At 41.3% G+C, this 14785-nt stretch overlaps 1 protein-coding gene across 2 annotated transcripts in view; it reads right to left on the bottom strand.

Moving 5' to 3' along the window:
- Positions 1-14785, bottom strand: part of NR3C2 (nuclear receptor subfamily 3 group C member 2) — a 222757-nt gene that overhangs the window by 12700 nt on the left and 195272 nt on the right. For both annotated transcript variants that reach the window (XM_062573876.1, XM_062573877.1), the window contains exons 7-8: positions 5989-6119; positions 1541-1698 (exon numbers count right to left, since the gene is read on the bottom strand). In XM_062573876.1, the coding sequence (XP_062429860.1) occupies positions 1541-1698; positions 5989-6119 (289 nt within the window). The remainder of the gene's footprint in view (positions 1-1540; positions 1699-5988; positions 6120-14785) is intronic.

The following is a 14785-nucleotide window of genomic DNA, read 5'->3' as shown; positions in this document are numbered from 1 at the left end:
ATGAACAACAGAACAATATTAGAAAAATAATTCCACATGCACATTCTGTAAACAGACCTCAGGCTCTTATACAGATTTGACCTGAAGTGCACTATACTGTACTGTCTCTATGAGATTTGAGCACAGAAAGTACATCTATATGCAGACTCTGAAAGCAAGTGCTGCAGTTTCTTCATGCAGCAAAGTTACTTTTCTGCCCACCGAGGATGGTGTTGGACAGCTTGCTCTTTTGCTGCAGTTTACCAGCTTTTCCTGGGAGGCCGTTCGTGCATGCTGCTGGGTTTCGGCCTCTGCTCAGCAGGCTCCTCTGTTTTACCCAAACGGTGGTTGAAGCTTGCTCTGGCCCCAGCAGCCTCCCACTACGTGCCGCACAGCGGCCCAGAACGGCCGGTGCAGGCCCTGCCCACCCTCGCCAGCAGGCTGGCACACGGACGGGGCAGGAGGCGCCCGCCGGAAACCCTCACGCTGGGGAGGGCCCTAACATGGGGTCACTGGCTGCCCGCGTGGGCAACGTGACGCGAAGGGGGTGAGGGATGAGGGAGACGATGGAGCGTCCTGCTGCCTCTCGCCCCACTAGAAAAGAAAACGTGGAGTTGGGTGCAGGGCTATGGGTGCGCTACGGGGGGGCTGCGGGCTCCGCTACGGATACGGCCCTGCAGCTGCTCGGAGCCACATCCCTAACATCTGGAGAAGGATATTTCCGCACTTACCACTTTATTAGCTAGGTCCAGGCTGTTCCCAGCTCAACAGCCTGGTGCTGTGGACACCCACTCTGAAATCTCAAGCTAGTCCCATGCACTAGACACTGACCACAACCCTTCAGAGCTGCTCTAGGATGAGGCACCAAGAGCCCAGGTGTTTCAAGACTAAACTTTTAGTTTCCTGAGCCAATTATCACATCTCACACCAGATGCATATAAAAGTAAACCTTACACTGAAATGAGACAGGACAGTACAAATAACCTAACAATTCAATGAATTTTACACTTGAAAAGCTCAACTAAAGCTTCAAATACCAAAGATGGCTCCAAAGTTTTAATGTATCTTTTAAAGTCATCATGGTTAGACTCACAGCTGTAAAAGATGACCAGATCAATTAAACACTTACAGCACATCACCACATTAGATGCATAACACATGAATCCAGCACCTTTCATTGCAAAGCAACTTGGGGGTGCTCCGCTTAGCATGTTTGTACTATGTCTAGCTTTCGGTCAGAATCTAAAACAATTTCTCCCATCAAATAGCCTCCGATCCCATGAGTTTTCACCCACATTGACATTAACCGGATCACTAGAGGAACACACTACCATTTCACAAAAGAAGGCTGCAGCAGAACCCAGCCCTTAATGACATATTTTCTTATTTTGTTTGGTAGTTGTCCTTAAATTTGTCTGCTAACAACTTCTCTCCGATATTGTTTTAAAAATTAGGATTTTTTTTTTCTCCCTGCGAATTAACACAATTAAAGACTATTGGTTTACCATAATGGAGAGATTTTTGCTTAACTTGTCTATTCTCCCTGAGGAGTTATACTTACATCATGCATGGAGTCAAGAAGTTTAGTCAGTTGGTAGAATCTCTGCCAGCTTTGCCCAGAGTTACTTGGACATTTAGTTACCATCTTCTTTAGTTCTTTAATGTAATTTGCCCTCATTTCTTCAAATGCAGCTTGGCTTTTGAGACCATCCTTGGGAACTGTCATTAAAAAGACAGTCTTATATTAATATTAACTGTATTGCTTTTTTTTTTTTTTTGTGCATACTTAAAAGATACTAATTAAACGATGAAAAAATTAAACCTTTAAGTGAAGTCCATAATTTTACAGATACTGGTATGGAATTAACAACATCATACAGATTTTCAAGTGATTCAAGCATCATCTCTGGATCTGCGATTGCAAAAGGTTTAGCTGAGGCAGAGGACAAGATAACATCTCCAAAATACAACACATGCAGTCCTCATACTGTGTTTTTAACATGACCCAACCACAAAAAATAGCAGATGGATCAAAAATATTTCTTTAGAAGTTGAAAATGTGATTTATCATTTTTAAATGATTACTTGCACTTGAGGGAAGGAGAGGAAGATACAGAATCACAACTTATGTGTGGAAATGCAAGAGCAAGCTACAAGTTTTTATATCATCAAGTAACACGTAAAGTTTTTTTGACTGTTAGCAAGTATCTGCATGACACCTAGAACAAACAAAACAGTTATTCTGCATTAAATGGAAGACTGTTTTCCAGACAGGAATCCTGATCCAGTGTTTGACCATAACATAAAATTGCCACCTTTAGTAAAAACATTTCTCACATCCTAAGTTGTCATCTACCAAAGGGATCATTTCACAAATAGGCTAAAAACAAATAGGTTTGATATTTTCTACAGCAGCTGACTTCAGCAAGGGTAACTGCACAAGCAAATATACTGCTTCTTTACAGCTGCAAATAGCTTTTCACTCTAATAGGTTCTGCACCCAATAGGAACTGCTTATCGTATCAGGCCTCTAGGAAACCCTTGAAGAGGTTACCAACAACACTATGCAACAGGTTATGATGTTTTAATACTTAGATTGGTCAAATACTGCTCACCATCAAATATACTCCGCATTTCTTAATGCTGGCCCACAGAAGGAAAATAAAATTCTACACTGTATAGGAGTGAGTTTATTTTCTAAGAAAGATGGAAAGCTAATCCAAAGTAAGCTAAATGGAAGGTCATTAAAAAAAAAAAAAGGCGACCTTCCAATTTAACTTACTCTGGCTTAACATCTTGACAGAAATGATCTTGTTGATCTGTTCTCTTTGAAATCCTAAGAACTGCCTTCTTTCTCATGTAATCACATAAAAAGCATGTAACAACCACCTAAACTACTTAAGCAGAGACGCGCTAAGAAAGAGCACCAGTATCTTCTAGCTGACTACTAGAGCAATTTAGCAATGGAAAACAAGGAGGAGCTCTACCACTATGTGACCAGCAAGGACTTATAACCATCCGGTGCTATAGCAAGGTACCAGGAAGAATCTTTAGAAAAAGCCTACACAGTAACAGCACCAGCCTGTCCACCACTTGGTAAATATTGGCATTGCACTTCTGTATTTAAATTTGAAATTCTAAATTCCAAATCTTTCAATCAGTCAGGTTGATAGAAAGAAGAAATGGTCTGAAATAGATTTGCAAATACAGTCCAAGCTAAATGAATACAGAAACACCAATCAGGATGAGTAAGGCCAGGGGAACACACAATGGCCCTTACACAAAATACAAGGGCTTTACAGTTTCTTTAATATTTACAGATCTGTATTCCAGTATTCCTAAATGTTGCTTAGAACTGTGACTTAGAGCCATTTTTTCATTGTCTACTACTATGTATTTTACTGCTCTGCCTGAAAATTATTATACCATCATTCCAGCCAGATTATTAAGACAGAAAGAAAGATCGACCACAAGTAAAGAGAACTCAAGCAAAACATGAAATTCTGGAAGTTTGCCTGGTGTTTCTGATTTTACTTATTAAATGCAGCAGTGCTTTTGGCAAGCTCCCAAAATCTATGGTCTGTGGAAAGCAAGAAAACAATTGAGTTGTAATGTGTGGTTTCTTCCACATGTAAATGGAGTGAAACTTCCTTGATGTGGTCATCATGAAAGTTTCAAAATAACTTGTACTCTGCTCATTGCATGATTCAGTAAAAAAAATTAAATGAAAACAAACCTGATGTTTTCTATCATAACGAAGTACCAAGGTGCAATTATTAGAAATTAGGTTTACTGCTGTTCACATGGCATTTTCTGGGTATTATCATTGTCTTCATTTCCTTTTTCTCCTTTCTTTCTCTCCTTTACTGTACGTATCCTGGGTCTCTCAAAACAACCATTTTTGGTAGATTTTCTAGTGACTGTGGCGTGCATTTCAAATGGAACCAGCCAGCTGAAGTTAACTGGCTAACCTGATCTCGCCTAACAGATTCTTATAGTGACTAAAGCCATTAATTAATACTCTCAGGAGGGAAGAATAAATACTTTTCTTAAAGAGATAATGCCACATTTTTAGAATGCCTTTAGGTGCTTTTCTGAAAAATTCTTCTGATATTGGGCCGATTAAAAAATAGCAGAGCCCCATCTCCAATCCGTGCATGTTCTCAAGATCATTTGGAGGGCTAAATCGCCTGCAGCACATGGACATTAAGAACTGCTAGCTGTTTCTGGGAAGACGAGGAGTGACCACTTTCAAAGAAGCCCATTTAACCAAGCCTACCCTAGGGAGCACCTCAGACCCCCAGGTGCATCACCAATGCACTCACTGGCTTGATGGAGGAGGAACTGAGGCTCAAGTCCTCCCTGTCCTGGGAGGCCGCTCAGATGGCTGGGACATAGCCTGGCCCATGCCGGCTCTCTCCTGCCACGGTGCCATTACTCCAGGTAAACTGGAACAGCTTCAACAGCAGAGAGGCAGGAGGGAGTGAGACAGCCAAGCCCAGAAAACTTACAGCCTGAGGAGGTTTCTGTTAGTGGATCCAAATTGCCTCCAGCAGGGACAGGAACTGTAGCATCACGTCCTCCTTCAAAGGCAGGCACCTTAACCAGGGAACTGTGGGCTGGGTGGGACGGGGTGAGGTCAGAGCGAAAGACATGACAGACAGGGAGAAAGCGCCTGCCCAATTGCCTCACCAGGAACAGTTACCACTCAGCTTTGCTGGATGCTACAAACCCCTTTGCAGGCACCTAACCCGGCCTAAAACCACATGCCCACACCATCACTGGTGATTTCAGGAGGCTTCTGGACATCTAAATTAGTTGCTGCATTAGCTAACTCTGGAGTCCTTCTGTGGTTTCAGTGAGGATCGCCTTCCAGCACCACACTCACCAACAGGACTAACATTTGTCACTTGCATCTTCTCTCAGCTTGCTGGGGCAAAGGATGCGGTAATAACCAGTTGGAAGAAGACAGTGAGATCTTGAAGGGTGTGCTCAGCTCTGCTCGGCATCAAACAGGGAGATGCTCTGTTTGGCATAAGCCATAGCAGCCCCTGATCCAGGTTAGAGCAAGAAAAACTGCAGTTGGCCCCTTTGATCCCCTGGTCTTCCTCTCCCTGCTCAGCACCACAGTGGGCCTAACTGTGCTGGAAGAATTCTTGTCTCATGAATTCCCCGAAGTGACATCATAAATTCCCAGCAATCAAGATGATGCGTTATCTTGTGACGGTGTCACTGAGTGAATCCCACAGAAAAGAGAATGATTATACAGAAGAAAGTTTGTTTACAAGTAATTGGCTTTGTCATTAAGCCTAGTGGAAGAGTCACATGCAAAATGTCTGTGTATTTATACAGTTACAGTGGGGCTGGAGTTTCTGAATACTTCTTAGTAAGAGAAGATCAAGACATCTGCTAATAACTCCACATTTTTGTGATGAACACCCAATGTAATTTTGTATCCTAAAAAATCTCAAAGCATGATACCCAGAGAAAAATAGAGCATGTACTATCATTTATTACAGTTCCAGAGGCCTTACCATTCTCATTTTACTTGGCAAATGCAAAAGCACACATCTTGCAGTACAGAGAATGTACATCTTTTGATCTTGAAGGTGCCATTAAGTCACCCAAACCGGTGGCTGAGTGTTCAGTCAGGATTTCTCCCAAATCCCCACAGTGCAAGATAACACAGCTGTTGCCACCCTGCTTCAGGGATGCATTTTCTTGGTATGTGTGGCTGACTTTCGCAGTTCACATACAGGGAGTAGGGCCAAAGCCCCTTGCTCAGCCTCTACTGTCTTCCTAATACACATGACACATTCAAACTACAAAGATAGTTCCTGTGCTAATGGAGAGAAATCTACAGATAAATCCTAAAACATAAAAACAAGCTTTTCCTTGGCCCTGCTGGAGACAGTTTGGCTCTTTTGTTATGCCAGTTAAAAATCACTGCACCTCTTCATGACTTGAAATATTTTCAAGTATTCTCACGTAATTATGAATCTAACTTACCTGTGCTTAACAGCAGCAAAACTTTCATTATAGTGTATTCTTCAAAGCTAAGCTGCAAGCGAACAAACTGCAGACTGATCTGGTGCATCCCCTGGCACAGTTCAAACATAGCAGACTGGCGCATCCGTTCCCTGCAAAGAAAGAAAAAAAAAACCAAAACAGACGATTAATATGTGAGAACACAAAACATACAGGGTTGCCCAAGCATTAGGAAAGTGAGGCGCAACCTGGAAACCAAGCCCTCACCACAGAGGTCAGTAAGACAAACTGCAGCCTCAAAATTCGTATCAGGTAATGAGCTGGGTGAGGTGGGAACTACCGAGCTGAAGTTGGAGTCCATCCAACGCCATAGAGCTGCCTTGCCCTTGTGCTCCTGGACACTGCAAATTAGCTTTGGGGGACTGTGGGCACAGCCTTTCTAGCCTCCTAAGTCATCCAGAAGTGGCTGTTGATTTCACTTAGCTACTAGGCACACTACAGATAACATTAATGTCCAACCCCATCTACCCCCTAAAGGAGCAGAAATAAAAAGAAATATCATTTGAGTTTTATGTACTGAAGATGTTTCTGAAGAAGCAAAAACATTCTAGACGTGTTTCCACTGTCAGTGTTTGTTCAGCTCTGCCCTGGCTCATGGAAATGAGCCTGCTAAAGAGGTCACAACTGCTGCAATAGGGGAAGCTACATTCATTATGTGCGTATTTTAAATAAAATATCCTAGATCAATCAAGGTTCAGGAGAAACCAGTGTGTTTGGCGCAGAGATGAACCGGAGTGGCTGGCCAAGGAGCACTGACAGCTGCACACGCAAAGCGGGACCATTCAGGGCAGTGGACTACAACCCACAGCTCACGCACAAGCCTCCAACACTGCCAGCAGCCACGGAAAACGGGAAGACTCAGGCTCATGGCAGAGCAAAGGACTCTGCTGCCCGTGACATGCTAGTCAGAGAGCCAGCAAAGGGCTGGCATCAGGGATTGGCACCATGCCAGCAGAAATCTTGATTCTTATCATCCCAAATATACTGCAGTCCTGTAAAAATGCAGCTGATAAGCCTGGAAAATGAGTAAGTGGTTTAGTAAAACAAAATAAAATGCACAACTTCATGTTACTGCCTTTATATCATTGAGGAATTTGAATTTTAATGCTGTGGATGGGCTAAAAGATATTATTGGGATGACTAGTGCGTCAGCCATGCCCACACTTATACATGCTTCCCAAGTAGCCTCCATTTCAAAGGCTGAAAATACAGCAAGTCTAGCTCCAAGGATGAACACGTACAAACAACAAAAATGAAGAGAAATTATTTTCTAGTAACTGAGGTTCATGTTACTATACTGCACCGGACTTCCTATGGGGAATTCCTAGTGAAATTGATGCAATGGTCTCATATTAAAACACTAAAATGTATTTTAAAATTGTGTATCATTTTCCAAAATAATCATCTGTGATAGTTTGGAATGAAAGAATATCAAAATCTTATTCATTAATACAGACTTTTGTGTGATGTATAATAAAATAATAAAGTTACATGTTTTGCATTCACAGTTTACATTTTTTCTGTAAATACTTTATGATACATTTCAGATCTTAACTCCCTTTTCTCAAGCAACCTCAGGCTAACCTAACCTGCATTAGTTCCAGACTGAATTAATTAGGATTTTGATTTATTTCTAAAGATGGTATCCCAAACCACAAAAGTCAAAAGCAAAGAGTCACTGAGAATTGCCTGTCTCTCACTTTAAAAATACGATATATATGTGGATACTTTGATGAGGCGTTATAATTGTTCAGTGACCACTACTATCTTTTTTTTTTTTTAATTGCTCAACAACTATTGTCTATATTTCTTCAAACATTTTTAATGTAATTGGGGAACTGGATGAAGTTCAGCTAATTATTTTAACCAAGCAACTGACTTTTCAAATACACAAATTGGCTGGTGAAAGAGAAAAATCATACTGTGTGCAAACAAAGACTTACGTAATCTTCCTGGTGTTTTATTTCACTATTGCCAGAGCAGATTTTATTTTCCTCTTTCATACTAATAAAGCGGACTCCCCATCGTTACATGGATTCTACACTTTTCCCCAGCTCCACCCTCTTCATGAGACCAAGAACTTCCAGCTTGTTCTTCTACAGTAGTAGTAAAGCTGTTCTTATTTATTTTTATTACACATCATGGATTACAGGGAAGAAAAAGAACAGAAGAAAATAGTCTTCAATCGCTTTGAATGTTAACTAAAATACCACTTGGTCTTCTTTTTAGAGGAACAGAACCCACTGCTGATTTTACTAAGCACTGAGGACACAAACACAAAAGTCACTGCTGCAAAGGACTTACAAACGCAACTTGCACACTTTGCTCAAGTGCTTATTAACACATGCAAAGTGGCCCTATCTAACGTGGATCAGACTATCACAAGAACAAGGACTACAGAGCAAAGCAAGGATCTGCACAACTACACATGCCGCTTGATTTAGGTGAACGGGCAGACTGAAAGCTGCTGTGCTACTGCCTTCCCCGCACGAGCCCGGGCACGCTGAGCCAGTCCACGTGGCCGGGAAGCACCGCGAGGCGTTTGACACTGTGGGCTAGCAGGCATCTCAGCATCATGCCACTGCCAGGACTGTGCCTGGGTTCAGGCGTGAGCTCCCAGACTGAGGGTCTGCCCACGCCGTAGGGGAGGATCTGCCTGTTGCTCCCCGCAACAGGCTCCTTCCCATGCTGGAGCCCGTTTGCCGGCCCTGGGGGACAGCTAGAACCACCGGAGGGTTCAACTGCAAGTGCCTCCAAATCAGCTGAGATCCCCTCGCCTGACTAGTTGATTTTGCCTCCAGGCCACACTGCCACTGGTACTTTTGAGTAGAGCTGGATGTAAAAGACAAAAGACCCCCAAAGACCTCAGAAAGCAGTCTCCATCCCCCTGCTTCTGCTCCCCTTCCTTCGTCTGAAATTACCGAACCCAAATCTAGAGTACAGATATTGGTGGCTCCCACGAGACTCAAAGGAATAGGTACTGAGAAGCAAGTACTAAACGAACCTTTGTATTTTAAAAATACACATTAATTTACCGTATTTTAGAAGCCTACAGACTAGCAGAATTTAAAATAAGAATAGTATGTTACATCTGTTATTACCTCTACAGGGCACCAAAGATAATTTCTTCAATTTTAGAATATAAACCAACTACTACCAGCAGCTTCATTTGCAGATGTCACGTAGTCAGGTAAAAATACACAAATACACCTTCAGCTGTTATGCACAGATTGCAAGCTGGAATCTAAGCAGGATCTTTACCAACTTTAGCTTGACTTGCAGAGACATGCGAAGTGCTAGACTTTTCATCTGATACCACAAGCCACATAGCAAACAAAATGAAACATTTTGAGGTTTTCTCTCGAGCTTCTTATCCCTTCTTATCTTATCTTCATGAGGAAGACCTCATGACATTGTTTGTAGGTGACAATCATACACAGAACTAGTTACTAAGCAGTTTATTTAACATACCTCAAAGCTGTAATTTCAAATCAGCTTTCTTCCTGAAAATTAATTCTGTCAAATGTATTCCTTATTTACAAATTATTACTTATTACAAGTTATATCAGTTAATTTATGACTCTATTTAATGCAAGAGAAAATTTTTTGAGCATTTATGTATTTAACAGTGCATTTGATTTTAATCCACACAGTGTAAAATAAGAGGCTACGGAGCTTTGGGAAAATGTAGATTCCAACATCCCAGGTATCCCAACACTATGAGAATAACAACAAAGTAAAGCAATAAAATGGCTCACATATTAAGAAAAATGGGACAGTTCTTTTTCATACAAATTGAGGGCACATAGATATAACAGGAACAAAGTTTTTTCCTGCTTACTGAATGCCTCATCTAAGAGTAAATGCCGCCAAGTCATCACAAACACCACTACTGCTGTGGGGAAAAAGCAAAACAGAATTCTATGTTAGCCCAATGTTTTGTTAAGAAAAATAACCCAGATCTACTTCTAATGCAGCATATTTATTTTGTAGCATGGAAAACTGAGAATGTGAACATCTCAAATATAAAGGCATGTATCTATATGCAGACTTTTATGAACTTAAATAATAAAAGATGCGGAGCCAAAGTACTGAATCCGCTGTGTGGATACTCCCTCAAAAGTGGTGTCATTAGCTCAGTTTAGCTTAATCCTCCTCCATAATAATACGCTTTAAACTTTACACCTTAAGTTAATCCATCTTAAGTTCCTTGAGTGTCTCCTTACAGGCTTAATTTAATGCTCAGATCACATTCTGTGTGACCTCTCCTGTAGCTTCAGTCTTGCAGGCAGTGAGAGCAGCCACAAACAACAATAACTAATTTCCGCTCATCTATCACTTTGCCCAGTTTCCATCTGCTCAGGGAGAGTTTCTTTGGCCACAAATATCATGTATGAACTGGTCACAGAATTGCTCATAATGTTCCTACTAGAACTTGAACATCATCTCCTTTTCCTTCCTCGTCACTGGGAGAGAGAAGGCAGGGTACATCTCCTGATAAAGCTTGTCAAAGAACTGCAGATGCCTTGGGAGGAAGAGGGCTTTTTTGTTGCTTGCTGTTGAGCTTCTCTCAATGAGCTGTAGCAAAAATACTGCTAATTGAGAAAATCTCAACTATTTTGCTGATGCTGGTTTTTTTTTCCTCTTAAAGAGTTTGTTTTCTCTTTCTCTCCACTTCCTCTGAGATCTCTCTCTAACTTCCTCTGAGATCTCTCTCTAACCCCATGCAATTTGTATATCCCTTCTTTTCCCCGTCTCTGCTGCCTGTGTTCCCCCATTAACTCCAGACTTTCTGCATTCCTTCCAAAGGCAAGCTGTAAGGGGGCCGATGTCTCTGGTCCTGGCCTCGCACTTAAGTCCATCTCATTCTCAGCATCTACCCACAGACAGTTGAATACTTGAATAAGTGAAACAAACTGAGTTTACTATGTTCTCCTGCTGTGGAAGTGGCTGCCCTCCTGCTCAACAGGATGTTGGAGGTGAGCCCCAGGAGCTCCAGAAGCCAGTGGTGGCACCCAGCTGGGCAAGAGGCTCAAATATCAGATGGAGATGGGACTAAGGCCTTCATCACTGCAGGATGAGGCTAGCTACATCGCAGATGGAGGACTTGAGTGGACACACCACCACCAATACAGCTGTTAGGGAATGAGTGCTTTAAGCAAATGGTTTACACCAGGCACCCTAAATACTACACCAGTTGCGGTTATCATTAATATGCTTATGTGGCCTTTATAGGAATCCATCAACCACATTAGAAATTGTGAAACTGCAGAAAAGCTGTACAGATCAAATTTGTTATGAATAAGGAATTTATGATTTATTAAGTCATCATAAAGCTTCGTATTGCAAACCTTTTGGTTGAGCACAGAAACTATAACTCAACTTACTGTAACCAAAAAGATAAGCCTGTGCAAGAAACCCATGCATCAAAGAAACTTCAGTTATCAGACTAAACTCAGCTCCCAACCAAACTTGACATAGTATTTTATTTACTTTCTTACAGATACTATTCAAAGCCACAGCAAAATACACCTTCTTAAGTTAGAAAAGGAAGGGAAGAAGGTGAAAGCTGTGGGTGTTTTGAAATTCATCAGTACTCAGGTGGCATGCTGATGACCCCAAGAAATACTGGGAAAAGCCCCTCTTTGACAGCACCTCAAAGGAAGAGTATAGTTGAGCTGGTCACATGGCCTCTGCAGCTTAGAAAAGAATTAGAAAAAGCTCAAGTAGTGTATACCAACTTTGTGTTTCCTGATTTTACATTTTTCTGTAAGAACTGTTTCCAATTTTATAACCAAAACTTAAGCCTTTCTTTTGCTAGACTAAAACCTGCATCCCTTTCAAGCTTGTCCACCATTTAAAATGATTTTAAGAGAACTCAAAAAAACACATTTTGTTGTTTCTCTGGAAAAACAAGCAGAAACCAATAAGAAACTTGCCAAAGGCCTGAAGTTCAAAATAAGTTTGGAAACCTCAGAAAGTAAGGTGTATTTTCTAGCATGCCAGAAGATGTCAGTTTGAAGTTAGGAGAGAAAAGTGAATCCTCACAAGATGCCCTTCCAGCAAGGGGCAAACAGTGGATAAAGGGGGAAAAGACCAGAGGTACAGTATTGCAGAGTCCCTTGCACACATCGTCAAACCACCTAATTACAAACCTCTTCACCTGAATTATGTCAACTGTCATAAGAGAGGTTCACCTTAATCACCTTAAGAGAGGTTCCTCAGCAGGTTCCTGCTGAGGAAAGATTTGAGCTTCTAGAAGAAAGAAAAAAATCCCACATTTTCATAACAATAATTTACTCTTTCTTAATGGAGCATTCTACTACAGCTCCATCACGAGGAACAATGCAAACAAAATGACACCAGCTAGTACAAGACTGAACCTATTATTTGATGCAAAGTGGCAATCACCGTAGTCCTGCGCGTGCAATGACACCAGGTAACACACTGTATATCGTTCTGCTCAGTGGACCCTACCCAGACACCTATTTCCCATCTTGAAACCATTCCAGATTGTTGCAAACAAAGTCAGCAGTGCTGGAACAGCATCATTAAATTATTCCACTGATCAAAATCCAAGCCAAAATACTTGTAAAATTCAAGCTTCAATCACAACTTTTTATTCAGTGTTTATCTCTTATTCAGCACTTTCTGGTCTCTCTCACTACTGAAACTCTGCAAGCCACAGCAGAACAAGAAAACATACTGCCTTCAACATATTGCCTTCTAACTCTTTAAGCTTTAGAATCATCTCCTTCCAGGAAGGAAAGGATATTTGTTATCTTGCATCAATGGTAAATGCAGGCAACTTATCCTGTTGAAATTAATAGGAGTTTTGTTATACAGTTCAAGTGGAGAGAAATTTGGGTCATAGTCTATGTCCATTTTTACTTAACTTGTCAGTGAGCCAATGGAAATACAATACTCCATCTACAGCACCAACAACGACCTCCTCCTACTGAGGAGAGAGCAGATGTTCTCCCTAAACACTAACTGATAGAGAATCCAACTATTATTTTGCAGTCAGTTAAACTGGCCATGAATAAATGTAGGCTGGAAATTAGGTGGTTTATCCAGATAAGAGTTAGCCTAGAGGAAACATAAAGGAGAACTGCCCCAAAATACCAAAATGCCTTAAACAAACTATGGCGGTTCTTGGCCAGGTTAAAATGTTACAACCCCTGGCTGCCTGCCCTAACATGCTGCTGGAAGCCAATGTCCTTGTACCAGGCACAGAAGAAAAGAGGGAGAGGAGTAGTGGAGGGGGGAAAAAAAAGGGGGGGGGGGGAAGAAAAAAAGAGAGGAAAAAAAGAAGAGTGCCATTGCCTCGGCCTCCCAGAGGCAGTTTGCATTTTCAGCACATACCCACCTTCTCAAGTCATTTCTGTAAATACCACTGAAGCGCCCCATGCAACTAATTCCTTTTTACGGAGGCAAGCAGGTGGCAGCAGTGACTTCTTAAAGCAGAGCTGTAAGATCCGCCATTAAAGTCATCTTAGCTCTTGCTGCTGCCCCAAAATCCCACTACTCTGCCGTACCTGGCTTTAGCCACAGGCAGTATATCTTCTACTTGCCTACAGGTGGAAGAAAAAAGATGGGCTAACCCCGCTATTTTAAGTCAACACAGCAAGGCCAATAAGGCCTTGATCTACCTGTGATAACATGGAGATTTTATGGTGAGGTCCTCCAACAGCAGAGGATTGACTCAAAGGCCTAGGAGATCCTTTCTACTCCTAGGTTCCTGCAGGAATTTCCTCCTTATAACAGGAGGAAAGCTGTTTCCTCTAAAGAAGTGAAACATACATAAAAAACCAGACCTATTGCTTGAAAAGATGATGAAAAAGAAGTATTTCAGTAACGATCTTCCCCCATGGACCCTGCCACAAGAATGCAGAAACCCAGCGTTACCAAAGTGAAACATTTAACTCTACAAGCTTCTCTCCCAAAAGCCAGCACATTTCAGAGGCTGCGCAGGGCGTAGCTGGGTGGCACTCTGACACCACAGCAAAGACCTTGGCAAAACAAGCTGCCTAACCCAGTGCAAAGCAGAAATTAGACTAAAGTGGGCCAATGTTGATCACCGATTGACAAGAAAGGTCATTTTATGTTAAAAGAAAGCTACATAAATAGATACATAAATAGCTGGCATTTTGTGGGCATTAGCCTCCCAGGCATTTGAACTTGTCAATTTTTACACTGAATTAAATGAACCAGTTCTGAAAATTAAAGCTTTCTCCTGAGAAAGTCTTTCTGATGATCCTAGAGAATATTAACCCCAGGTAACTAATATTAAGAAACTTAGAGCTTAGAATTTAAAATTTCAGGTATTCTTTGCCTATCAACAAAGAAGTTGGCAATAGCTAATGGGTAATTACTGCAGCACAAGAGTTTCAGCTTACAATCAGTAACAGAAAACTTATATTAAAATCCAACTTAATAATCAGTCATTTATGCAATCCTAAAATGTCAAGCACATAAATAGCTAATAAAATGAAGTATCTGCTGGAATTAACATTTATGTAGGTAATAGAACACTCATACCAAATATTCTCTTTTAGTTTGCATTTCAAAACAGACAAATCAAAGTTTAAATAAGAAAATATGTAGTGTATGGCTTTTCAAAACGCATTTTCAATACCATATTCAGTAATACGCGATCATAATGCACATGTGACAACAATATTCTTCAAATTTCATCAGGAAGTGGTATCGACAGCCAGAAGTGGTACCCACTAGGTATTGTTTCATAAATCATTAG

Source organism: Rhea pennata, chromosome 4, assembly GCF_028389875.1.
Source record: "Rhea pennata isolate bPtePen1 chromosome 4, bPtePen1.pri, whole genome shotgun sequence".
NCBI classification, from domain to species: Eukaryota; Metazoa; Chordata; class Aves; order Rheiformes; family Rheidae; genus Rhea; species Rhea pennata.
The sequence above is the reverse complement of the archived record's forward strand: the minus strand, read 5'-3'. Positions and strand labels throughout refer to the sequence as shown.